General features: G+C 42.7%; 1 protein-coding gene across 1 annotated transcript; it reads left to right on the top strand.

Annotated features, from left to right (window-relative positions):
- The first annotated feature begins 96 nt into the window (after window positions 1-96).
- Window positions 97-24,738, top strand: Dnaaf10 (dynein axonemal assembly factor 10). Its single transcript, XM_041669199.1, has 8 exons — window positions 97-351; window positions 6,244-6,344; window positions 8,435-8,565; window positions 10,972-11,073; window positions 14,535-14,650; window positions 15,495-15,629; window positions 20,353-20,450; window positions 23,608-24,738. The coding sequence occupies exons 1-8, from the start codon at window positions 169-171 to the stop codon at window positions 23,813-23,815; spliced, it is 1,074 nt and encodes a 357-aa protein (XP_041525133.1). The 5' UTR covers window positions 97-168; the 3' UTR covers window positions 23,816-24,738.
- The last annotated feature ends 3,144 nt before the right edge of the window (window positions 24,739-27,882 follow it).

Here is a 27,882-nt window from a genome sequence, read left to right as displayed (position 1 = left end):
TGTGTGGAGAAGCATCTGGTACCGTCTCAGCGGCTCATCCGGCATTATCAGAGACACCCAAGCCCAACTTGCTTGAGCGTCCGAGTAGAGTGCGGCTAGGGAGGGACAAACTGCCCCTGCGATGTTTGTAGTCTGGTTTCCAGGTTAGTGTTTGTCTTCCTCGGCATCATGTCCACCTTCGAGAAGCCTCAGATCATCGTGCACATTCAAAAAGGCCTAAACTACACGGTGTTCGACTGCAAATGGGTGCCCTGCAGTGCCAAGTTCGTGACGATGGGCAACTTCGCCCGCGGAACCGGCGTTATCCAGGTGTACGAGATCCAGCGCGGGGACCTGAAGCTGCTGCGGGAGGTGGGCGCAGGCGTGGACGACTGTTGTGGCGTGCGTGCGTGTTCTGGGGTCTGCAGTACTCTTTGCTCCAGCTTGGCTCCAGCAGGACCAGAAAGAAGGAGATTACAGACTGAGAAATACTTCGGGCTTAAAACTTTGTCATCCATCCCAAAATCTCACTGGGGAACTAGTACCTTGGCTCATTGCCAGCCCCTTCTCCCGCCACCCTCCGTGCAGTCGGTTGCAAGGTTTCTGGGAAGTGAAGTTGAGATTTCAAGGTTACGTTCGTGGACCTTTTAGGGTGTTTGCATTTATAGTCTCTTAGTACGTATATGCAATACACGCACGTGTCGTGCAGCAGAGCTTAGGAGGCCTCGGGATGTGGAGACAGCTAAATACCCCGTGCTTTTCGACAAGTATCACTTGAATGCCTGATAGTCCCAGGCATGTGAATGGCAATGTCACGGGTCTCGTGGAGTTTATTTTCTGTTGGGAGAGACAGTCGGTTAAAACAGCCAAAGCAAGAGTGCATAAATGTAAATCAAGTCGAGTTCAATGAGAGTAAAAACATTTAGGGTGAGCAGAAACTAATTAGGGCAAAGTCAGAGTATGAAGTTCCAGAAGAAACAGCGTGTGGGAAAGCTCTTTGATAGTGATGGGAGATAGATTTATTTTTTTCATTATTTATTTATTTTTGGTTTTTCGAGACAAGATTTCTCTGTAGTTTTGGAGCCTGTCCTGGAACTGGCTCTTGTAGACCAGGCTGGCCTCGAACTTACAGAGATCTCCCAGTGTCTGCCTCCCGAGTGCTGGGATTAAAGGTGCATATTTACAGAGATCTTCCAATGTCTGCCTCCGGAGTGCTGGGATTAAAGGTGCGTGCCACCACCACCATGCTGTTTACTATTTTTAAAAAAGTACAAAACACACTCTGGAAGTGGTGGTGCACATCTTTAATCCCAGCACTCGGGGTAGAAGCAGAATTTCCGCTTGAGATGCTATCTGAAAAATAATCACAAAACCTACTGAAAAAGAGGGGTAAGTAGGGACCTTTGCAAGATCTCTAAGACTTTTGACAGATTTATCCTTCTTTTTCTTTTAAGAAGAACAGGACACCACTGAAGGGCTTTTAGGAGGATGCAAGACCAGATTGACAGGGTTTGTAGAAGGCTGCCAGTGTGAGCCAGTTACAGAATGATGAAAATAACCAACATTTCCTTTGCTTTTTGAGATGGGTGTTGTCTGTGTTATCCAGTTGGCCTCAAATTAATAATCCTCATGCCGGTCCCCGCAGTGGGCTGGGATTATAGGCCATGTGCTGTGGTGCTGAGCTGTGGCTAACAGTTCTATAGTTACAGTTTTGAAAACTGTTTCCATTTGAGTTGACTGAAGCAAATGACCAGGCTCACTGAGGTGTTGGTGAGCTATGCGAAGAGTTGGCTTGCAGATGAGTTTAATGAGTTTAGGACAGGTAGCGGATACATAAACTTACATGAGAAGGTGTGTGACGCGCCCTCTCTCCGTGAGCTTTGCTGAGAGCCTCTTTTCAGGGTTAGTTCGTACTCTGTAGCCAGCATTCAACTTGGAGAATCTACACATGGCTTGGTCTTCTCTCCCTTGCTGGTGTTCTTCATCCCTTAACCCACAGTCACCTGTTGCTGTCCCAGTGGCCAGTTCAGGTGAGCTGACAGAGGAAGCCCTTCCTGCTCTATGTCCCTATAATACTGACCTTTTGTGCAGAAGTAAGCAGGCTGTGTTACTTTTCTAGGTCGTAAGCTGGAGAATGGGGACAATGCCTTCTAGTATCATTTGTAAGGACCAGCGACTCAACGCAAATTTGTTAAAAGAAAGAGGAATGAATGAACTTGGGAGTTTTATATACTGGTGTAGGAATTGCTAGTCAGTGTGGGTTAAGGACTCTGAACATGGGCAACGTTGGCGTAACAGAAACTTTAAAATGAAGCATTAGGAATAAATGCCCGTCAACCCTCAGCCAGAAAGCATCTGTAGACTTGCGCTTTGTTTTCCCAAGGATTATGGTGCATTTATACATTTCAGTAATAGCTATTCCAAGTGAAATAGTGTTCTGGTGTCCTAATTTCTGAAGAATCTTATGAATTCTATTTATTTATTTACTTACTTACTTACTTACTTAGTTTTGCAAGACAGGTTTTCTTTGTGTAAACAACACTAGCCTGTCCTGGAACTCGCTCCACTCAGCTCCGTAGACTAGACTGGCCTTTACCTCACTGAGATCCGCCTGCCTCACCCCTGCCTCTGCCTTCGGAGTGCTGAAATTAAAGGCGCATGTGCCACCACCGCCAAGCTTATTTATTTTTTAAGTGAAAGTAACAAGTGTTTATAAGAGAACATTTAGAAAATATAGGTAGGGCTAAAAAAGAGAGTATCACACATGATCTGAACCCCAGGCGTAACGACTTCTGTTTTTGGATCCTCTTCATTCCATGAATTACTGAGACTCCTGTAGAGGTCCTCTGCCAAAACAGAACCGCAGGTACTTGAACATTTCCTTCTAAAAAGCAAGTAGAACGTTAGGAACAAAGCGCCTTTCAGAACTTACTATTGCATTGTATTGTTTTGTATTATTGAGGGGTGCAGAGAAAAGGTTGGAGGTTAAATGCATGGCCCATGGCTTTCCTGTGTCCAAGTCCTCTGTGTTTGGCTGCTAATCCTGGCTACGTACAGGTTTTAAAATATCCATGCTCTGTTCCCACCTCTACAAATGTGACCTCTACAAATGTGACCTTCTGCTGGTTGATTTTAGTACCGGAGTTGAGAACCGTGGGACCAGGTGGATTCCTTACCCCAATAGGAGGAGTCATGCTCGTTGTGTTATGGTGGATTACTACAAGGCTTATACCAAAGCCTATGCACACAAGATACATGTAAGAGGAGCAAATCAGCTGTTTCCTTTCTGGCGCTTCATCTTACTGCTAAAGGAATGGGTACAAATGGAGGGCAAGAGGCTGGGCAGTTTGGCATACATCGTTAACACCAGCACTCGGGAGGCAGAGGCAGGAGGATCTGTTTAAGACTAACCTGGTCTACATAGTGAGTTCCAGAATAGCCAGGGCTACATAGTAAGAGCCTGGCTCAAAAACCAAAAACAAACAAAAATTGAACAGATAAAATTGGAGGGTAGGGGACTGGATAGGTGACTCCGTGGTTAAAGCACTCTGTCTTCTCTTCCAGATGACCCAGCTTTGATGTCCCAGCACCCAGATGGCAGCTCATACTGTCTGTAGCTGCACTTCTAGGGGCTCTGATGCTCTCCTCTAGCTTTCTTCAGCAACAGTCGTGCTTCTAATGCACAGGCATATGTGCAGGCAGAATACCGTACACATACATTAAAATAAATAAATAAACGGAGGGCAGGGCCTCCTTCCCTAGTTGAACACTGTGTAGGGCCACATAACAGTATCTGTCCAAGTGTCCCTTCGTCATCCTTTCCCGAGACTTCAACTTTTCTAATGTACACGAAGGTACCGTATGGACAAAGACATCCCTGAAAAACGAATCATGGGTGAGGTTGGTAGTGAGCTAGTGAGGCTTTGGTGTTTTAGCTCCTGCGCTCCTGCATTCAGTGCTTGTTAGCGTTTGCCTGACTAAAGCTTTCAGTGTTAATTAAGTAGTGCCAGGATGTGGAGGAGGAAGTACTGACAAGCGGCAGTAGACCCGCCCTCGGGCAGAGCGAAAATAGCTCTGTGGCAATTATTGATCATGGGCTTCTTTAGTCATGCTGGCATATGCTTCTGGCAAAGATTATAAAAATCTAGGCCAAATAAACTATCATTGATGGTCATTCTCAATATCATATTTACCAATTTCTTAGGCTGATTTTTGTGTGAAATAATTTTAACCAAGTAGATCATTATTTTTAACCAGTTAGTATTTTATTAAAGTTACCACTTTTCATAGAAAAAAATTTAACAGTGTTGCTTTTGTGTGCTTCATGAACCTGTGTGTTTGTGATGTCCCCTTGGTTACTGACTTTTATGAGTGTCTGAGCTTAGAGGAAACAAGACTGTTTTCCAAATCCAGATACAACAGAGCTCAGCCTCTCTGGGCAATTGTTTTGAGTTTTGATTCTTGAAAAATACACAAGTAATACCTAAGTTTCTGGGTTTTGATACAAAAATAGAAACTCTGAGGGAAGCATGATACAATGTATTTTTCTTGCAAAAAAATGAATGAGGGTTTAAAAAAAAACCAAAATAGAGAAATCTGAAATTAGCTTTAATTTATTCCTCCACCATTTTGTTCACTCTTCCAAGCTTAGAACTTAGGAACGAGAGCCTGAGGTTGGCTTGGCCCTTGATTCTAAGTATGGGCCATCACTTCTCAATTGAAATGGTACCCTGGACTGCGTGTAAGGCTTAGGGACTGCTTGTCGTGCAGAGATGAGGACCTGGGCTTTCATCTGCAGTGGCCGTATAAAAAGTCAGCCACATTTGTACACTTGTGATTCCTGCATGTGGAGGACAGAGACAGGAAGATCCCTGCAGCTTGCTGTCAGCTAGCTTAGCTCCAGGTTCAATGAGAGACCCTGTCTCAAAGGAAGAAAACAGAGTGATAGATCTGGATACCTCAAGTCCTCTTCTGATTTCCGCACTCACAAGCACACACAGTGATATCCTGAACAGTTTGCAGCGATGTACATGTTTTAAAAAAAATGGTCTTTTCTAGAAAAAGCATGTAGAATGATGTCTGCTGTCATATGCTCAGTATATGAAAACTGTTTCTGTGATTGTGTGCAAGTGACACCGGACACCATCTTAGACACACAGCACATGAAAACCCAGAGGACAGAAAGGACCAGGGAGAGGTCTCTGGTGCTGGCTTCTCTGCCCCAAGGTTTGGTGCGGAAGGGCTATGAGAGGTGTGCTCCCTCATTCAGAGAGTATTGAGCACCTCCTAGGTCCTATAGGTAGGACTAGAGGCTCATGGACAGCTGTGTTCCTGTATCCTTCAAGAAATAATGGCTCTGTTGTGTTTGCGTATCTGCTGAGAGCTTTGCATGGTACATAGTGAGCCTTTTTACATGCCCACCAGCAGAGATGTTAGAGCTTTTCAGAACTGTGAGAGGTTAAAGCAGGGTCTCCTTTTCTATAGTCCAGCCTGACCTAGAATTTACTATGTCGCCTAGCTTAACCCTGAACTCACAACTGTGTTTCTGCTTTCATGTCTGGAGTGCTGGGGCTGCAGGAGTGAGCCATCACACCAGGGCCTCAAGTCTCAGTGAGATAAGAACAGCAGCAGCAATCATTCACTGGGCATCTCTTTTCCGCTCCCTCCCCTGTGATCCCATACGGACACAGGATCTCTGGATTGTGTCTGACTTGGGCATCAAAGTAAGAGACCACGTCTCAGACCATCTGGCTGGAGAGATTGCTCAGAGGTTAATGTCACTGGCTGCTTTTCCAAAGGGCCTGGATTTGATTCCCAGCACAGATATGGCAACCACCTGTAACTCCAGTTCCAGAGAACCCAATGCCCTCTTCTATCTTCTGAGGTCACTGCATACATGTGGACATACATGAAGACAAACTACCCATACTCATATAAATAAATAAACTCCACCCCGAATCTAAAAATAGCCAGAAAAAAAGCCAAAACATGCCTTTCACCCTGGCACTTAGAAGTCAGTGGCCTAAGAGCTCTGAGTTCAAGGCCAACCAAGGCTACACAGTAAGATCCTATCTCAAAAACAACGTTTCTTTTATAGTGATATCTTTCTAAATTATACAAAATTAAAGAATTTAAAAATTTTTATCAGAAAATGTTTTAATTGCTTTTTATATTATATAATGTATTCAACCCTCAGAACAAAGCTGTAGACCTTGTGATTGTAAGTAACTGCTTATATAAGTGTCCTCTCTCCTTTCTGTCCAGATTGAAAAGGCTAAGCCCATTAAGTGTGGAACATTTGGTGCCGCGTCTTTGCAGCAGAGACACTTAGCTACTGGGGATTTTGATGGAAATCTTCATATATGGTGAGATGATTAAACAGCATACCAGTGGATTACGCATTCTGTTTGATAGGTTCATTACCCTTCTGAAAGAGAATTCTCATTTTAAAATTCTTTCCAATATTTTGATTTCTTCCACAAGTAACTAAAATCATGAGGGCTGTTGTAAATCCTATGCTGTTCATACTACATGTAGGAATGTGTATGCATATGTCTGTATAGGTATGTAATAACAATGAACAAACAGTCATGAATGAAGAGCAAGGAGGGGGTCTGTGGGAGGAAAGGGGGTGGGGCATGATATAACCTCAAAAGTTAAACAAGTTTAAAAAGTTAAAGTTTAAAAAGATCACCAAACTCTAGAACTTGAAACAGTGTTACCAGTTCTTTTAGCCCACAGGCTGCTTGGTACTGGTAATTAATGCCATCTTAGCCATAAGTTTGGCATTATAGAGCAATACACTGATTTTACTTTTTTCCATGCAGAACTTGCAATTAAAGTTTTTTTTTTTTGTTAGTCTTTAATGCTTTAAGATCTAGACACAACTTTTTAGGAAAATGTCTATTGAGCAACTCAGTAAACCCCTGCTTTGAACTTTGAATGAACAAAATCACAGTTGTGTCCATTGTCTCTATAAAATAAAATATTAAAGTTGAATGAATTCATATATCTCTTTAATTGTTTTTTAGAATTTTTTTTTTTTTTTTAAGACAGGGTTTCTCTGTGTAGCTTTGGATGTCCTGGAATACTAGACCAGACTGGTCTCAAACCCACAGAGATCCGCCCCTCTTCCTCCCTAGGTGCTAAGATTAAAGGTGTGAGCCACCACACCCAGTTTGTTATTAGCTCATTTCTAATCTGGGCTGCTTGACTGTTTCTGTGTTGGGGTCACTGCAGCACTGGCTGGACTGGAGCTTACTATATAGACCAGAATAGCTTCAAACTCAGGGATCTGCCTGCCTCTGCCTCCTATGATGGGATTAGAGGGAGAGGGCCACCACACCCTGCCTAATAAGATGTTTTGATTATCACTTAGATTGTATTACTTTATAGTTAAATTCCACTCACACGGTTACCTGTTTTAGAACAGGAACATCAAAACGAAACTGGTGTGATTTCTCCTTGATCTTAACTGCTTGTCTGTTAAATTCACATTTAGTTGTCATTTCAGACTTCGACACAGAATTTCAGAGAAATGGAAAGAAGGGCCAGCGTCTTATTTTCATTATTGGGCCAGGGGACTGGAGGGGTTAGTGTGTCGAGTGGCAGATTTTCACTACTAGGCCAGGCTGGCCTCTAACTAACAGTCTATTTGCCCGTCTCCCGAGTGCTGGCGTTAAAGGTTTGCCCCAACACGCCTGGCGAGATATATCTTTAGTGTGTATATTCCATTGCCCACTTCCTCCCTTCTGACCCCCTTTTCAAGTTTTGTTTCGTTGTTTAGATTTTTTTTTCACATTTTAGTCAGTGTCTGTGTGTGTACATTTACACGCACAAGTGGAGAGCAGAAGACAGCTTCTGGGGGTCTGTTTTCTCTTATGCTTTGAACGATCTGGGCTTCTGTGCAGGTTGTCATACTTGGTGGCAAGTGTCTTAGTCTGCCGAGCCATCTTACTGGCCAACCTCTCCAATTTTATTACCGACATACAAACATACATATGCATTTATACACACGTGTGTGTGTATATAATTTTTAATTTATTTTCATGTATAAGAGGAAGCATGGTATTTGTTTTCCTGATTCTAGCTTATTTGTTTAACATAATGGCTTCCACTTCTGTCCATTTTTTTACAAATGTCATGATTTCATTTTTCTTCATGACTGAATAAAATGTAATTGTGTATAACCTTACCCATTTGTGTCTCTATGGGTCTTTTTTCCTGGGTTTGTGTGCAATTGACATTCTTTGCAGAGAATCCTTGCCTTTGCTTGTATCGCCCAGCGTTTGACTTCTTCTCCTCTAACATTTTTGGAGTCTCTGTCTTGGGTTTTAAAGTCTTTGATCCATTTTGGATTTTTTTTTTTTTTTTTTACTTATTTCATTTTGAATTGATTTTTGGGCCACATGTGATAAGTAGCTATGTTTTTATTTTGTTGTTGTTTTTTGCTTAGGAATTTAGAAGCTCCAGAGATGCCAGTGTATTCTGTGAAGGGCCACAAAGAAATTATAAACACTATAGATGGTATAGGTGGACTTGGAATTGGGGAAGGAGCACCTGAAATTGTGACCGGCAGCCGGGATGGTGAGTCAGTGTATTTTAAATATTAAGCAAACGTTTAATGGAAACATCTATGTGATGGAATCCTCTTTGTTTGGCCTCACTCAGCAGTTACCAATCTGTGCATCTGCATCCTAGTAGGCAAGTTTTCTTGCACGTTCTTCATTTGTTTCAGACTTTTGTGTATTTTCAGGGAGAGTCATAGCCCTGAGTATTTTAGTGTGGAGTAGTTCAACAGCTAATAATGGCCTGACTCTGACAGACTCAGAAGTCCTCCGGGTGGATGACAGTGATGTGGTTAGGGTGGCAGCCTTTCCTTCTCTTCTCCTTCGGGAAGTGTCAGGTGGACAGCTGCCTGGAAATGCCCCCTGTGACCTGTCCCTGAGTCCTGTAGAAGCTCCACAGGCACCAGCTTGGCTTTCAGCGATAGTGACCAACAGGACAGGTCTCAGTGACTGCCATGGAGTCCCAGGTTTTGCTACTTCACATGGAGATGTATTAGTTTCTATAAAATAATTGTTTTATAATAAAAATGAGATATAATTTTCTAGTAGTTACTCAAGTGCAGTGTTGTGTTGGAAATTAATTTTTCATGGAAGCCGTGTGGGACACAGAAGGAAAGATGATGAGCAGTTCACTATGCTGCCACAGTGTAGTAATATGAGCGGTGGGGCTGCGTCCCCAGCACCCCGGCCGCCTGGCTAGCTTATGCCCCAAAATAACAACACACAAACTGTATTCTTTTAAACACTGCTTGGCCCATTATATCTAGCCTCTTCTAGGCTAATTCTCACATATTAATTTAGCCCATTTCTAATAATCTGTGTAGCACCACTAGGTGCGCCTACCAGGAAGATTCTAGCCTACGTCCATCCTGGGTCGGAGCTTCATTTCGTGTGTCTCAGAGAGCAGAGCTTTCGCATCTGCCCGGGAGAGGGGAGCATGGCGTCTCTGAGCTCACTTCCTCTTCCTCCCAGCTTTCTGTTCTGTTTCCTCCACCCACCTATGTTCTAACCAATAAAATGGGCCAAGGCAGTTTCTTTATTTTTTAACCAATGACCTTCCTCCATCACCACAGCCATTGAGATGATGCATCTTACCTTATACTTTGTCATGTACAGATGCTTCTGTTTCCGTAACTGTTACTCTGACGGCTGCACCATTCCTTCGTGTGGCTCTACCACTCCACTCAACTATGCTTCTGCAATAACCGTGCACTCTGGGTACTCTTAGGAGAGTGGTTTGAAATTATGGAGAAGTGATTATTGTTATGTACGTAACTCCTTGGTGATAAATATTTTATAACTTATAAAGTGGATTTCTAAATCACCCATTGTACCTATCTACCTGGTCAGCTCTGGTGGATGAGGGACTAATTGCCTAATACTGATTGTTCTTTCCTGTAAGTTTGTAGATTAGAAATTGTATACCATTTCCACTTGCATGAACGTCTTTGCTTGACTGCTAACTTATTTTGTATTATGAATCACTTTTATGTTCTTTGCTAATTCAAGTGTGGAAAATGTATTATAGATCATGGTGGCTTGTGTAAAATCTGTAGCTGAGTGGTAATCTCTGTCAGATTGGTGGGAGTCCTCTCCATGCAGGATTGTAGTCTTTTAATGACCAGCTCTATGCATGGAGATGAGTCTTAAGTTCTTGTCTCTATCAGGGATTTCCCCTGTTCTTGCTCAGATGTGTGCCTGTTAGCCATCTCCTTGCACGCATTTATGTTGGTTTTGGCAGTCGCACAAGTTAGTAATCCTATAATATCCATTGATATAAGAGGATTAAAATTTAATTTAGACTAATTTTATTTAATAGTTCCCTCCTTACTATTTTGTTATGGAAAGTTAAGCTTAGTTATATAATGAAATGGGTGGTGGTGTTTCTTCTGATGCCAACAAGCTAAGCTGGGACCTCATGCATGGTGGTCACTCTGCTGTGAACTGCCTCCCCCAGCATTTGAAATGGCATTCTAAAAGCGCTTATGAAAGTGTAGTAACAGTGCTTATTCTTCTGCATAGGAAAAGTGCCAATGGTTATGTGTGTAGTAAGGAAAACATGAAGAAATAACACTTCCAGTCTTCTAAATACATACATTAGTTTGAGTGTGAACCAGGAAAATAAGGCATGTTTTGAATTATACACTTGTCTTTGCCTTGTCAGTCAATACTTATAGATAGCCTAGGAGCACTTGTGTGTTTTTCTATGTATAGCTATTATTTTCGGAATCATTTCTAATACTAGCATATGGGTTATGTCTGGTATCGAGTACAGCTTAACCAATTTGCAGTCACGAAAGCACGAATAGTTTTCAGATGTTGTAACATCTACAGTATTGGCACATGTCACATTGGCAGGAGAATGCAAACGGGAAATGTGATCAGTCACTATTGGATTTTGCCAGCTCCCTTTTATTCATGGCAGGAACTGTCAAGGTGTGGGACCCAAGACAAAAGGATGATCCTGTTGCTAACATGGAACCCGCACAAGGAGAAAACAAGAGAGACTGTTGGACCGTGGCATTTGGTAAGTTACTGAAAAGGTTATTGCATTTGAAGTTTGTGTTTTAGGAAATTCTCAGTGGTCTCCAGAAATCTGTTCTGTGGATTATTCTGAGAGGTTATTCAGGCAAGTATCATAGTAGCTGACATCAGGCTCAGGCTGGCATTTGCATCTTTACCACCTGGTTTATTGTGTGGCTTGGAGAAAGTCACCAGAGTTCACTCCTTCTTGGTTATTGTATTTACACAGTGGTGCTAGTTGAATTTACTACTTAATAGTGTTGAGGAGCCAATAAGGTAATGCTAAAGCTCTTAGATTAGTGGTTCTCAACATGTGGGTCACAATCCCTTTGTGAGGGGTCTAAGGACCCTTTCACAGGAGTCAGAAAATACAGACATTTATGTTATGATTCATAACAGCAAAATTACAGTTATGAAGTAGCAGTGAAAATAATTTTGTGGTTGAGGCTTACCTCAACATGAGGAATATTAAAGGGTCACAGCATTAAGAAGGTTGAGAACCACTGTTGTAGAATGTGCATAGATTGTTGAGTGTTAAAATATCTAATATTATTATGAGAGGTTTTTATGATAATATTGACCTAGTTTGGTACCAGATGCTATTAATAAGGCTAAATAAAGCCTCAAATGGAAATGATAACCTAAAAACTGTCACATTTTCCATAGTTTATTTCTTTTCTAGGACATAGTTGTGCCATTACACAATTATTTCTTATTAGTCTGATAATTGTCACCCTTTATTAATACACTTATAAGGCCCACTGATTCCTGTCAATGTTGGTGCTTGCCTTTGACTGTAAAAGATGTGGGCCAGAGCCCAGGCTAGCTGCAATTACAGGCATGCACTGCTGGCTGCAGCTCCATATTTACCTTTAAACTGTGTTTTCTTTTTGACCAGGCTGCCCTCAGAATGGCAGAGATCTTCCTGCCTCTGCCTTTCAAGTGCTGGGATTAAGGCATGTGCCACCACACCTGGCTTTTGTGAGCTTTTGTTTCTATTTTGTTTTGTTGTTTGGAGACAAGATCTCACTATGTTGCTCAGGCTAGCTTCAAACTTCTGGACTCGAGTAATACTCCTGCTTCAGTCTTTTGACTAACTGGGGCTACAGATGAGCACCGCCATGCCTGGCTTTACTCCTTTTTTTGTAACTGCTGTGGACATGCAATAGTGAAACTGAGTCATATTGAGCCCTCAGACATACGGTTTAGTGAAGATGGACTGGCATCCACTTTATTAAGGATAAAACAGAAGTAATAAAACATCACAAGGAATATCTGTCCATGCAGAGAGGTGCAGAGGAAAAGACAGGGAGAAACGCAGTGGGAGGGACAGAGGGAGAGATGCAGAGGGAGAAAGGACGCAGAGGGAGGAAAATCATTTTGAGCTCAAATCAAGGATTTATAGAGGTTTTTAATCATTAAATTGGTAGAGAAATTTCAACATAGGGACTAAATGCAAAGTGCCGTGGAAGAGGATGGTGGAGAGATTGGCCACAGAGACAACTCTCGCCACAGTTGCCATAGCCACCATAAAAGCACAGTTGTTTGGGTGGACTGGACGTAGTGGTCAGTCGGCCTTGGAAGGTCTGTGCTTGGTGAGAACTTCTGAGGCAGAACATCTCAGATGTCACTGGTGATGATTGTGTGGGGTGGCAGACAGCATAGTGCGGATGAGTTCAGAAGTTTTAGACAGTATTGCAGGTACAGAAGATATGTAGCAATGAAAATGATTCATATGATAGATGCCGAATAAATTGTACTCGCGATTCTGTGCCCATAAAATGAGGAACAAGGAAAAGGATCCTGTCCACGGTGGGGACATTTTGGGATTGCTCATGGAGGGAAAGCTGTTGCTCATTGGAAAGCTCCACACGCAGTGTGGCAGTGGTGAAGGAGAACCGTGAGGTCAGTTCGGGGCACAGCAGGAGCAAGACACTGGTACCTGAAGAGCTCACAGTGGGGTGCAGGCCTGGAGCTTACAATGGGAAGCTGGAGGCAGTTGAGGTGGAAGACATTGGGGCCTCACACTCTGACAGGACCGGCCTCTTTCCTCACAGTTTTTTTTCGTCAGCAAGAGCTATGCAGGATTCCACCTCCTCCCAGCCTCCCATTTCTCTCCCCCTCCTCCCACCCTTCTCCCCCTCCTCCCACCCTTCTCCCCCTCCCCCCACTCCTCTCCCCCTCCCCCCACTCCTCTCCCCCTCCCTCTCCAGTCCACAGAGCAGTCCAGGTTCCCTGCCCTGTGGTAAGTCCTAGGTCCTCCCCCCTCCGTCCATATCTAGGAAGGTGAACATCCAAACTGGCTAGGCTTCCACAAAGCCAGCACATTAAGTAGGATCAAAACCCCGTGCCATTGTCCTTGGCGTCTCATCAGCCCTCATGTTCGCCATGTTCAGAGAGTCCGGTTTTATCCCATGCTTTTTCGGTCACAGTCCAGCTGGCCTTGGTGAGCTCCCAGTAGATCAGCTCCACTGTCTCACTTGTTTTTGTTTATGTTTTTTTTCTTCTTTTCTTAATAAAAAAAAAATTATAAAAAAAAAGAAAGAAAAAGAACTGATACCAATATATGAAATAAAATAGAAATGGCTTATATATAAATGTTTCCTTATAAATATGGAAATGTTTCCTTATAAATATGTAAGTATGTTAGAGATTTGTGAATTGTAACTTTTCCCATTGTGCCATTTATAGCAAACAGTGGTCATTTGTCTTTTCCCAAACTTTCTATAATATTGTCAAATATTCAATAAAAATGTTATAATTAAAAAAAAAAAAGAGCTATGCAGGAAAACCACCCTGGAGCTAAGCGTGCTGAGATTAACTTCACATTCTGAATTCTAGGTATGGTCATCTACACCACTAAAAACACACTCCAGTTGATTACAGAGTTTCCTCAAAGATAAAATAACCAGAAGATATTCTGCAAAATAATTTTAAACCAGTATTTACGTTCATATATAACTCCTACCAAGGAATGGAAAAGAATATGTATCTTCCCAGGCACAACTGTCTGTGAACTATAGTTGGTCTGTCTTTGTAGGTATGGAATGGATCATAGGGCTTTGCTCCTGCTTAGACAAGCCTGAACTGTATTTCCAGCCTGAGAGAGCATTTCCTTTCCATTTAGAATCCGTAAACACTTTGAAGTAGACTTTTGCCATAGAATTTCGAGTAAGCATTTGTTTTGTTTTGTTTTTTGAGACAGGGTTTCTCTATGTAACAGTTCTGGCTGTCCTGAAACTCACTGAGATCCTCCTGTCTCTGCCTCCCTAGTGCTGGGATTAAAGGCGTGTGCCACCGTGCTAAGTAAGCATTTTTAAAAATTAATGCTGCCCATCACCTGTCAGAATTATCCCCAGGATAATTTTTTAAATTTACATCTGTCCCAAGTTTTATGTGTAACAGTTTTTCTTAGCAGACTTCACTGTGGATTTATGAAGACCTGAAAAGTATCTTGATTTCCAGGCAATGCTTATAATCAAGAAGAACGTGTTGTTTGTGCTGGCTATGACAATGGGGATATCAAGCTGTTTGATCTCAGAAACATGTCACTGCGTTGGGAGACAAACATTAAAAATGGGGTAATGTGCATTTCTGTGCTGTCCTGCTTCTCTGAAATGTTTGCATTTACTGTCTGTGTCTAGCCACTACAAAGTTCTCAGATCCTTTCTCCTGACTCATGTCTCTTGGCCTTCCACCAAAAGTTAAACTTTCAGGGCCAAATCATCTTGAATCTAATGGTGGCCAAGCATCCTTTCTTAAGAAAGTGATTGCATATTCAGATATGGTTTGTACAATGTTCATGGAGTCAGTAGTGCCCACAGCCCATCTAAGGACCATGGGGACCACACAGATGTTATCAAAATGAGCAAATAAGTCATCTTTTACTTGCTGGAATAGGAGAAGTTTCACCAAGTGCCTTTAGGCTTTGGTGTTCAAGCTGTACACCTCTACTTCCTTTCTGATTTCTGAAGGTAGCCTTAACTCACCTACCTGTGCTAAATAATGAAAACATCACATTGTGACTGTCTACTGAACAAGGGAATCCAGCATGGTTTTATTGATCAAATTAACAGAAAATATTTTTGCTATATTATAGATTCAAAAGGCTTAATGAATATTCAAGCACCATTTTAAGCCATTCAGATAACTTAAAAGAGAACAAGATCTGGAGAAATAGCTCAGTAGTAAAGCGCACTGAATGCTCTTCCAGAGGATCAGGATTTGGTTGCCGGCACACACATGATGGCCCAGAACCGCCTGTAACTCCAGTTCCAGGAATTCTGACCCTCTCTTCTGGCCTCCCTGGGTACCAAGCACACACCTGGTGTGCATATATGAAAGCATGCAAAACACCCATACCCAGTCTTTAACAAATAAAGAATGTAAGAACCTATCAATAACAGATATATTCTCTGCTTTCAGGTGTGTAGTTTGGAGTTTGACAGAAAGGACATAAGTATGAATAAGTTAGTAGCTACATCTCTGGAAGGCAAGTTCCACGTCTTTGACATGCGAACACAGCATCCCACCAAAGGCTTTGCTTCTGTTACAGAAAAGGTAAATGAGAGACTCTCTGTGGAGAGCCGTGATGGTCATTCTGGACTAGTACGCAGAGTGAGTCGCCAGGCGTCCTCTGTCTGTCACGTGCTTGTGGGATCTTAGGTGTTTTTGTGCAGGTTACTTTTCCAAAGGTTGCCAGCTTTATACTTCTTGATTATAATAATTATCTTGGTTAGCTAGGAATCTTATTTTGTAGTGAAAGAAACCTTGCTGATACCAAGAATTTGAACAGGAAATTCTAGCTTGATGTTTTCTAATAAATATATGCTTATTAATAACTAATAATGTACTTTCCAGAAATTGCATTTTCACTGTTATTTCAACCCATTTTATTTTATATTCTGATTTGCTTTATTAAGTGAACTTTTTAATTAATTTGTTCATTTTTTTAAAGTGGACTTATTTTAAAACACTGATTACTGTGGTTTTGACGTAATAGATAGTCAAGAGTGTTCTGTTTATTTATACTTTGGCTTCTGCTTGAGAGAGCTTAGTGGGAAAGGCTTTTGATTTTTAACATTAGAAAAATAAATAAGGAAGAAAAACAAAGGGAAAATACTTGTCACAAAAAAAAGAAATGTCTGGAATAAAGTAGCTACAGTCCATGTTAACATCCTGTTAGGTGGTGGCCCACGCACTTAATTCCAGCACTTGGGAGGCAGAGGCAAGCGAATCTCTGTTAGTTCAATTCCAGCCTGGTCTGCTAAGTGAGTTCCAGGGCAGCCAGGACTGCTACACAGAGAAAGAAACAAAACAAAACCCCCAAAATGTCCTGATACTTGCAAGAGACAGGTGGGGAATGTGGCCCTCCTTCCAGAAGCGTAAGAAGGAAATCAGCTACAGGTGGTTTGTTTCCATGAGACTCAAATGTGCCGTTTGCTCAGGAAATAAGTTACTTCCAGTTCTTTCGCCCATTGTGGATGCCCTGGGGTTTCACACAACTTCCTCCTTTGTGCTTTTGTGTCATCTTATGATACAGTCATTGCTATGAAGCATAAATTGCTAGTGTCAGGTGAGATAAATTCATAACAAGGTAACTACAAACTATTATTTTGTCAGTGTCATTTTAGAATATAATTAATCTTTCAATCTTCTATTACTAAATTATTCCATATTTTGTTTGTAAATCACTCGTTATTTTCTACATATAGTAGTATCCTTCCAAGTTCATTTGGACAGTATGAACCTAATCTCATACACTTAAAGTGTATATTTTGAGGTTCATGTTTTTCTATGCTAATGGTCCTGCTCTCAAGTGAATAGTCAGCTCAATGACAAGAAGTATCATACAGGACTAGAGAGATAGCTCAGCAGTTAAGAACACTCACTGCTCTTTCAAAAGACTTGAGGCAGGTTCCTAACATCCGCGCCAGTTACAACGCCCTGTAACTCCCAAGTCCAGGGATCTGATGCCATCTTCTGATCTCCTCAGGCACTACTGCCATGCACAGACTCCCCACCCCACCCCCATACACATGATTGAAAATTAAATCTCAAGTTTCATAGCCACTGAGATGTGAAATGGTTTAGCTCAAATAGCAGAGCTACTTTACCGAGCAGTGCCACCCTCTCCCTGGGTCTCCCCTCCCTTGCTCAGCTCTCTCTCCTCATGACCCCCTGGCAAACCAGCATGCTGGAGGGGGTTTACTGGTATGAGTAAGGGCCTGATAAACCGGTAGCCTTTACCCACTTGCCTATCTTTATTCTCCTAAGGAAATATATTTTACTTTTTTTTTAATGTAGGAAATATATTAACACATTTAAATAATGACAAAAATCAAAAGCTATCCAGATATGAAAAGTATTAGAAGCAGCATATTGAGCATGTGTTTTTATGCATCACTGTTATTCAGTGCACTCCCCCAGTGCCTTCCACATGCCCCTGCTTACCTCTTTCTGGTCCCCGTTTCCCCATCAACTCCTTCCCTCTTCTGCCTTCTTGTCCGTGTATTCCATTACTCTCAATGTCCCCTCTTCTCACACATTAACAACCCTCCCTTCCTCTCAGTACACTTTCAGCTTTCATGATCTGCACAGACAGAGCAGGTTAATCCTAGATTCTGCATTTGAGAGAAAACATCTGTATTTGTCTTTTTTAATGAAGAAATAAAATTCCATTGTGTGTGTGTGTAGTTCATTTTCTTTACCTATTCATCTACTGATAGCTGTCGAGCCTGGTTCTATTCCTCGGCTATGTTAAAAGTCGATGTGCAATCATCTCTGTAATATGTTGACTTAGAGTCTTCGGGTCTATATCCAGGATTGATATAACTGGGTTGCTTTTTAGAGTCCAGAGTGCTAACCATTACACGATGGAACCACCTGACTGGGTTGCTTTTTAAAAATCTCCTTGTTCTCTTCTGTTGGCTGTTCCACTTTACATCTTTACATTCCCACCAGCAGTAAGGGTTCCTCTTTCTTCATGTTCTTGCCATCATTTGTTGTTCATTTTCTTTTTTTAATAATATTTTTATTAACTGAAAATTCCATATAATTTATTTTGATCATATTCACTTCCCCTCCCTAACTCCTACATCTTCCACCTCCCTATCCACCCACCTTCTTGTTTTTGTGTTCTTCCCCCCACCCCAACATCCAGTAAGTTCAGCTTGTGTTGCCCAGCCACTCTTGAGTGTGGGCTGTACCCTAGGGAGTGGTCACCTCATCTAGAAGCTGTCAGATGCCAGTAACTCCTCAGGTTGGGTGGAACTCCTGCCCACCTGCCCTAACCATACTCGGGCTTTTGTCTGTCTTGAGCTTGTGTAGGTTGTGTGCACGCTCTCATAGCTGGTGTGAGTTCGTGTGTGCATCTGCCCTGCTGTGTCCAGGAAACACTGTTTCTTTTAAGCTATTCATCATCCCTGGCTTCTACAGACTTCCTCCCTCCTCTTTTGGGAAGACCCCAAGCCCTGAAAAGAGCATGGAGCACACACAGTCGCTGGTTATGGGTGTCTGTGTTAATTGCCTTCTACTGCAAGAAGAAGCTCCTCTAACGAGAGCTGAGCTCTATGGGTATAGCAGTGTGTCCTTAGGAGTCATTTCAATGCTGTGTCCTGTTAGCAGAGTAATAGTAGGGGGTTCTCCTCTAGGGCCTGTGGCCTATCTAGCCACAGGGTCTGGGTCCCATCTAGTGAAGCAGGTCTTCAGTCCATTCAGAAAGTGATTGTTTGTTTTTTTGATGATATTCTCTGTGATGGAGGTGAAATGAAATCTCAGAACAGTTATAATTTGTGTTTCCTTCATGACTGAGGTTGTTAAACACAGTTCAAGGATGTGTTGCCATTCACATTTTTCCTTTTGAAAACATTGACCATTGAGTGACTTTTTGCTTTATTGCTTAATGTTTTACAATTCTTTGTGCATTTTTTATTTCCTCCAGCAGTTTCATAGTTTCTATTCTTACATTAAGGTCTTTGATCCATTTTAATTGATTTTGTACAGGACGAAAGATATGAATCTAAATACATTATGTGTGTTTATATCGTGCTTTTCTGTCTCTTTACTGAAGAAGCTGTGTGTGTTTATGTGTGTGTACTTTTGACATCATTATATTTCACTGATCTATGTGTCTGATTTTTTTCTAGTATTGTACAGCTCTCAGCACCTCAGGAATAGAATGGCTCAGTTTACAGCTATAACTCTGGATTTGTTTGGTTTTTAGACAAGGTATCTCTATGTAATCCTGGCTGTCTCGGAGCTTGTTATGTAGACTAGGCTGGCCTCAAACTCACAAAAATCCTCCTATCTCTGCCTCCCAGGTGCTGGGAATAAAGGTGTACACCACCATGCCCAGACATACTCTTTCTATTTTGACTATTCTAGCTCTTTTGTGCTTACATTGAATTTTTAATTGCTTTTTGTAGTTCTGGGAAGAACAGTATCAACTTGAAGGGAGAGTGTTTTGCATGTGTGTAGCCCTGTATAATGTAGCCATTACTGTAATAGCTCTGCCAGTCTGTGAGCGTGGAGAATCCTTCCACCCTTTAGTGTCCTCTTCAAAGTCTTAGCTTTTCACTGTGGAGGTTGTTCACCTCCTTGGTGATGTGTATTCCTAAGTTTTTATTTTTTAAGTTACCTACTGTGAACGGGGTTCTTTCCTCTTGCTCCAACTTCTTTTTTACAAGACCATTATTAGATATTAAACACTGCTGAATTTTGTGTGTTGATTTTATATCCTGTTACTTTGCACACACACATATACATACATACATACATACATACATACATATAAAACATGAGATGCTCTAGGATACCATAAACAGACCAGATCATATAATTAAGAGAATAGAAGAAAGCAAATACTGTACCAAAGGCACATTTTCACTGAAACCATAGAATTTTTCAAGTCTAGAAGAGTCCGCAGCCAGGTCCAAGAAGCCTGGAGAAGAGTGACCAGGGGATGGGAAGAGAAGCTCCGGTCACATATTATCGCTAAATACTGAAAATGGACAAAGGAGGGGGGGTTGGAAACTGCCAAAGAGAAGGTTCAGGCCACTCATGCAGGCAGGCCTATCAGGACAGTGCCTGATAATTTAGTCAAAATAGCCCTGACAGGCCCACCGCCAACCCACACTGTGCTCCTCAGCAAAACGGCCTGATCAGCTAAAGCAGCAACAAAATGTTCTTTCCTGACAGTCGAAGTGGTTATGGTTCTCTGTTTTTGAGTCTTCTCTCCAGGGTGTCGTTTAGTCTTTAACCCCCGTGTGTCTTGTCTGAGCAGGCCCATAAGTCCACCATATGGCAAGTTCGACACCTGCCTCAGAACAGAGAGCTCTTTCTGACAGCGGGCGGCGCCGGCAGTCTTCACCTGTGGAAGTAGTAAGTCCTTTTGAGTTCCTTTTGGGTGTGATGTAGGAGTCCACAGCCTTATTCTCCTCTGGCACGGACTTAATTCATTTTGGTATGATTTTCATTTTCAGTGTTGTTACGTACTGGCCTTCTAAATAGTTTCTTTTGCTAATGTATTTATTTTACATTTAATAAAAACTCGCCCTTACCAGACACAGTAAATATATTTGTCGTACTTATATCTCTGTGTATGAGTGACACAGAGTTGTGGTTCTCCCGGTGAATTTGAAGTTGTTCACACCTATAATCCCACCACTCAGAAGACAGGGCCAGCCAGCATCGCCATGAGTTCCAGGCCAGCGTGGACTCCATAATGAGTTCCAGGCCAGCCTAGGCTACAGAGTAAGAACCTGTCTCAAAAAATAAAAAGAGGGAGGGACGAAGGGAGGAAGGAAGGGAGAAGGGTGATGGTGGGAATAGCTTTGTTTTTAAATTTGATTGAAAACTTTCATTAAACACTACCTCGTAGTCATTAGAACATTTCCTCTGAAGTCGGGGAGCGGGTTACATTGCTTAGGTTTGGGTAATGAGTTTGCTAAATTCATGATGGTAGAGTTGAAAGCAGCCCCAGGCTCCTGGTTGGTCTGCAGAGACAGCCTCTATCAACAGAGTTTCTTTTCTGTAAACCTAGGCAGGATGAGTTACTGTGGAAGCTGTAGTCATGTGTGTGTTCCGAGATTCCCAAGGCCTAGGTACTAGCTCAGTTGCCAGTTCAGCGGGGCTTGGACAGATTGAAGGATTAAAAACTTTATTAGCAGTGACAAAAAAATCTCTAAGTATTACTCAGAAAATGTTAAGTTCATTACTGAAGGATATTTCAGAATTAAAGTTTTTTAATTTTTAAATTTTCTACTCTATAGAAAAAACAAAACAGCATGTTCAGTGTGGCTTGGACTTCCTCATTTACAAACCTTCTCTACGCTCCTTTTAGAAGCTGAAACGCAGGGCTGTAGTGAGATAGTACTTGGTAGAGAACTGCGACCATTAGCTGACTAATTTACGATGCTTTCTGTCAGCAAAAAGCAGTAGATATGTCTTGGGTGTTCTGGGATGATGCTGGGTGGAGAGACCGTTTGATCCTGGAAGCTTTGCACTCCATTCTTTCGTGGTTCTAACCCAGTCTCGCCTTGGGTTTTGCAGGTCTCATTAGCTCAGCTGTGTCTGTTTCCTTGATTCCCCAACTTTTGAGTCTGCTAAAGAGGCTAATACCAGTTTTCCATAACGGGGCATGGTGGCAGCTAGATTTTTTTTCTTTATGTTGCTAAGGCTAGAGTGTAGGCACCTAGACATTTGAAGTTTTTCCTTGGCTTTCCCTCCTCTGAAATTGACCGCTGTGTGTTCATATGGAGCCCAAAACCTGCATCAGGTGTCTGTCTTGATCACGCCCCACTTGATTTGTTGACTGGGAGCTCCCTGATTGTGACTAGTAGATGAACTTCCTGCTTGACCCAGGGACAGTTACCTGGCTCTGGAGTCTAAACTCCAGTCCTCAGGCTCCCGGAGAAGCGCTTTAACCACGGAGGGGGTCTCCCCAACTCCGGGAGGCCATCTTAAGGTAGGCACTGACCGTCGTCAGGACAGATGACCTGTGTACTTTGTAAATACTTTGGAGCTTTGCTGTGACGCTGTCTAGAGAGTGGCTGAAATAAGATGCAGCGGAACTTGTGTCTGTTTGCTACTCTGCCTTCACGGTACAGTCAGACTGGAAGCGTTCACCTAGCCAGGCGAGAAATGCAGATGAGTTTCCACACCTGTTTAAAAAACAACAAAAACTCTTGCATAGATAATGTAGAGACTTTAGAACCAATTTGTTTTTGTTTTGTTTTGTTTTGTTTTTGAGATGAGTTCTCCCTACTTAGCCCTGGCTGGCCCATAGCTTGTTACTTAGACCAACCTGGCCTCAGACTTCTGGAAATCCACCTGCCTCTGCCTCTTAGTGTTGGGATTAAAGGTACACACAACCACACATGGCCCTGTTTTAATACTGAATAACTACAAAGTTTACTAAGAGTTGTGGGGAAAGTATTTACTTAAGACATGTTTGTGTGTGTATGTGTGTGAATATTTTGTTTCTTTTAGGTAAAATAATTTGGGTTTAAAAGGAAGAGAAAGTGTTTTCTACCTGTGGTTTCGCCTCCATTTCTACTGTGTCTGATCCTTTTGTGTCTGTTCAACACTGGGTCTGTTTTTTTTTTTCATTGTTTTTGTTTGCTTGTTTTGTTGCTTGGTTAGTTGTTGGGTTTTTGCATTCACAAAGTATAATAATTGATACACAGTGCGTTCCGAAGGCCCTGTGGGGGGCTATACCTTACAGCAGTGGTTCTCAACCTTTGGGTGGTGATCCCTTTGGGGGTTGACTCTTTTATAGCGGTTGCATAATACATATTTGCATTGCAATTCATAACTGTAGCAAAATTACAGTTATGGAATAGCAATGAAAATAATTTTAAGGTTGGGGGGGTCACCATGACATGAGAAACTAAAGGGTCTCAGCATTAGAAAGGTTGAGGACCACTGCCCTGGAGCCTTAGACCACGTCTGTAGAGAAGGCTATTTCTTTTTTTCCACCTTTCAGATCTCTGTCAGGTTTTACTTAGTTGTTATCCTTTCCCTCTTCTTAGCTTAAAAGTTTATATTTTCTGCTGGAAAGAAAATCATATGTTCTCATCATTGCCTTCTCCATTGTGGATGCAGTGGCGTTCCCACAGTAGTAGTACGGAGAAGGTCCCCGGGCCAGGTCTGAATGGTGGGTATACTCTGGAGTCAGGGTGCAGTACCAGTCCTTTATGTGGAAGTTTTGTAAATGCTTCTTACAGCTTTTTCACCTGCCGTCTAGCAATCCAAATTTAGGAAAGAATTAGAAAAAAAGACTGCGGAGAGCACCCCGTCAGGCTAGCTACAGTGTTCACATTGAAGAGGAAGCATCAGCAGATGCTGGGCAGAGGTGCTGTGGAGAAGTTTGCGGGAAAACTACTCACTGCCCTAGGTGTATTGTCCTAGGGCTCAGGGGAGGCAGTCTTTACTCATATAGGTCAGTACTGGAAAGTCACAGTGATGGTCAGTATCAGCTGTTATTGAAACAGGGAGTGCCGGGATTGCTTTCTGACCACTTTGATCTTGTTTTTAGTGAATACCCAACTCATCGGTCAAAGAAAGATTCAGAGGGAGTAGAGATGGGAGTCGCAGGTTCCGTCAGCCTCCTCCAGAATGTGACCTTGTCCACGCAGCCTGTCTCGAGTTTGGACTGGAGTCCTGACAAGAGGGGGCTCTGCATCTGCAGCTCCTTTGACCAGACAGTGCGCGTGCTGATTGTTACCAAGCTCCAGACCATCTGACCCAGCGCTCTGAACTGGACGTTTCCCAGAGGGTGGCTCACAGAATTTGAGGTCCGTCCTGCACCCTCCTTCCTCACTGAAGACATTGGATCGGAGTGCTGACTGACAGCCGCGAGCACACAGCCAGTCTTCCTCCAGCTTCCCGGGGTGTTTGGTGGCCTGGCTGGCATGCTGCTGTGCGTGAAGGTGCCACACAACAGGGCCAGCTTTGTTCCTCTCCCCATATTTCTACTAAAAAATGTAGAACCAGGTGCTCGGTATTTGTTCTTAGCCCGAGCTATATAACTGGCTAAGGCAGGAGGATCAGTTTAGTCCCTAAGATCAAGACTAGCTTGACCGGCACAGTCAGGGGCTGCCTTTAAAAACAGTTGGGGGTGGCACTGAAGACGACTCAGTGATGAGAGTGCTCGGTGCTCTTGCAGAGGACCCAGGTTTGGGGCTTAGCACCCACGTCAGGTGGCCTACAACACCCTGTAACTCCACACCAGGGCTTCTGATGCCATTTTCTGGCTGTAGCAGGCGATGGTACTCATAGGCACACACACTGACTTAGGAATTTTTTAAAAAATTGTATTTAAATTTTTTTTAAATTAAAAAAAAGACCAAAGTCAGTAGTTGTTTTTTAACTGTATCTTAAGTTTGTTTTGTATCTCAAAAGTTCCATATTTTCTCTGTACGTTTGTGCTTCATATTAGCGTTTCCGTATTGTAGGAATCACTTCATTTGTAAAGCACTGGAAACACTGTTAGGCCTGGGAGGCTGGAGCCCGATCAGCCGCACTGCGACTTAGAACCGTCTCTCTGCTCAAGTGCAGCTTTTGAGTCGGGGAGACCTGGTTGGCCTTGACTGTGCTAAACGATGATGAGCTGTTGAAGACTGCTTTTTTTTAAGCCTTTAAAATATATTTTTTAAATAAACCAGTTCTTAAAGTCTGTGGAAGCTTGGATTCTTTTAGTAGTAGTGAGAGAGCCAGACTGTTTCCCTTTTTTCCCCCTTTCTGAGTTCTCAGTATGTACCTTTAGCTCACTGTCCTTGCCTCTGGTCCACATCATAAGCTGAGCCTCAAGTCCACTGGGTGAATGAATCACACTTTCCATAAGAACAGAGCCACCTACAGCATTCATAATATACAAAACTCTGAACTTTTTATTTCCAAAATGCTTTATAAGACGGAGCTGTTGGGGGGCTGAGGAGATGGTTCAGTGGCTCAGTGGGTAAGTGCTGTGTGATGAGTGCCTTGTCTCACCCTTGGCCACAGGCACATGTGTGCACACATGAAATACACATGGAATTGTAAAAGGAACGAGGTTGTGGGTATAATATTAAAGTAAAAATAAAATTAACTGCTGTGGGGCAATGGTCTTTTATCCTGTCACTTGTATTATTTTTAATATAATGCTGATTGGCCAATAGCCAGGCAGGAAGTATAGGCGGGACAATGAGAATTCTAGGAAGAGGGAAGTTTCAGTCTGCAGTCCTGACCCAGCCTCAGAGGAAGCAAGATGTGACTGCCTCGCTGAGAAAGGTACCGAGCCACATGGCTAGCTAACTCAGAAAAGAATTATGGACTAATGTAAGTTATAAGAATTAGTTAATAAGAAGCCTGAGCTAATGGGCCAATCAATTTATGACTAATGTAGACCTCTGTGTGATTTCTTTGGGACTAAATGATTGTAGGATCCGGGCAGGACAGAAAAGTCAGTCAACAGTTAACCTTTAAAAAGTCTGCTTGGATTTCCCCAATGTTCAAAAAATGGAAAATATGTGAAAATCTGGCTTCGAATATTTGTTATTGATAATGCAGAAAGGTTTAAGTAGAACAATTTATATATATATAATATATATTTCATTAAATCTAAGATGTCATCAGCTGTAGAATTATCAGATGCCACCAGTGATGATACCATGCTTTCTTACCAGTGGAACCAGGCGTTGTTCCCAAGGCTTCACACATGTTCAGCATACACTAAAGGAATTAGATATTAATTTATTTTTATTTTATGCACATTGGTGTCTTGCCACTGGTCTTAGATCCCCACGTGGGTGCTGGGCATTGAGCCTGGGTCCTCTGGAAGAGCAGCCGGTGCTCTTAACCATGCATTGTATGCTTCTCACCTTAACTGCCCAACGTGGATGCTGAGACTTCCATTTCAGTGCCGGCTTTCACCCTATCAACAAAAGAGGAAAATAAGGCCGGAAGACCCCTTGCTGTTTGAAAGGCTGTCCCTCCGCTTTCATACTGGTCACAGCACCACGTACACTGTAATGAGGCAAACTCAGGCTGATTTGCACAATCGCCCTGTGTGCACACTGTTGCACTCATTGTGCCTGATAGACAAAGGAAGATGAATCTTAGCTTGTCTTGTGGCTTCAGAGGGTTTTACAATATCTTGCTGGATGTGGGGAGGTGACCGTTCATGTCTGTAATCCCAGCACTCGGGAGGCAGAGGCAGGCGGATCTCTGTGAGTTCGAGGCCAGCGAGTTCCAAGACAGGCAGGGCTACATAGAGGAAACCCTGTCTCAAAAAACTAAAAAAAAAAAAAAAGAAAAAGTCTGTGGCAGCAGGAACATGTGGGAGAAGTTGCTCGCATGGAAGCAGGCCAGAGAATGGTACCAGAACCAGATTGCCAGGTAGCACCTTCAAGGGCCCACTGCTACTTCCTCCGGTTAGGTCTTCCCCACTAAGGGCTCTGCCTGCAGTCAGCATGGTGCCACCGCTGGAAAGTAGACATTAAAAGCCGTGATAGGGTGATGTGCACCCAAACAGCAAGCAGACAACTGGGGGTTCTGGTGCTGAGGCAGGTGGAGCGGAGGCCATCAGGAGATGCAAACAGATCCTGCTACGTACAGTAAGCCAGTCAAGCATGATCCTCTGGTAGAGTTCACCCAAGGGGCAAATGCTGGGGTGTGGTCAACTCATGCTTTTATAGACACTTTCTGGGCTTTGGTACCCAGTGCTGTTTCTTCATCTTTCTCATCATTTGGAGTTTGGTACCCAGTGTTCCCTTCATCTTTCTCCTCATCTGGGAGTACCCAGTAGTACTCCTTCATCACCTTTCTGTCATTGTGGTCTGATGTTCCGTGCTTTTATTTCTTCTGCTTCGGATCATGTGCATTATATTTGTGCCCAGTGGATGGAAACCCAGCTTCGTAGAAATAGTAAAAGAAACTTGATCTTCTAGATTAAACGTTTTTTTTCCTTGAAAAGTCCCACTTTGTAATTTCTTCCAAACCCTAAGTACTTGTTGCAACTAGGGCAGTCCCAAGGCAGGTACAAAGCATTGGAGGAACTCGGCTGTCCTCAGATCTTCACAAATTCACAAAAGGAACTTAAACCAACAGAAGAGCATTCCTGTCCCGGCAGTGCCAGCATCTGCCTCAAGTCATATCTGTTGGTGTCTTAAGTGCGTGTATTTTGCATCTCTACAGATTTTTTTTTCCTTGTGGAGGTCTAAGGACAATGCAACAGAAAACGGTTGTATTCCTCACCCCACCCTTAGAAAGGGCCATAAAGTTCCTGATAAACGCTGAGTGCTTGGGAGACACAAAATTCGGTAATGTTCATGTGCTGAGACCTGCCTTTCACCACGTGTGTCCTGGTGACTGCTGTCCTGGAGATGGGCTTTGCAAATCCCAAGCTTAGTTTAACTGAATACCCAGAGGGCACTGCCCCCTCGTGGGTGATGTTTGCACTGTAGAGCTCTGATGACAAGAAGAAAATGATTTTGAGCCTTTTAAAGCCAGCTGGGGAAATCTGCAGTTTAAGTCCCAGAGAGCACACACAAGTCAGACTGAACCCCAAGAAATACATTACCTTAAGAAGGATCTCTCTCCCCAATTATAAACACATGAGAAAGCCCACTGTGTACATAGCATCTGTGGTTGTTTTGATGCAAAGAGAGTAAAGCTGCATCATGACATCCTAGAGCCGATCTGATTCCTAGCACCAGGAAAAAGACTTAGCTTTGCTTTTAAAGCAAGTAATTGTTTTACAAAAGAAATGTCAAATCCCTCACCTCCCGCCAGCCAGTCATCTGCTTGGAAGTTCTGATTTTAATGACATGTT

Source organism: Microtus oregoni, unplaced genomic scaffold (assembly GCF_018167655.1).
Source record: "Microtus oregoni isolate MIOR12 unplaced genomic scaffold, Mior012 000019F_ref0000042, whole genome shotgun sequence".
In the NCBI taxonomy this organism is placed as follows: domain Eukaryota; kingdom Metazoa; phylum Chordata; class Mammalia; order Rodentia; family Cricetidae; genus Microtus; species Microtus oregoni.
The sequence above is the reverse complement of the archived record's forward strand: the minus strand, read 5'-3'. Positions and strand labels throughout refer to the sequence as shown.

Bases quoted from the DNA above. Each gene is read 5' to 3' on its own strand.
- Dnaaf10 (XM_041669199.1), top strand. From the start codon at position 169: ATGTCCACCTTCGAGAAGCCTCAGATCATCGTGCACATTCAAAAAGGC. The intron at 6,345-8,434 runs GTGAGATGATTA...TTTTTTGCTTAG, and splicing joins GATGGAAATCTTCATATATG to GAATTTAGAAGCTCCAGAGA. The intron at 11,074-14,534 runs GTAAGTTACTGA...CTTGATTTCCAG, and splicing joins CTGTTGGACCGTGGCATTTG to GCAATGCTTATAATCAAGAA.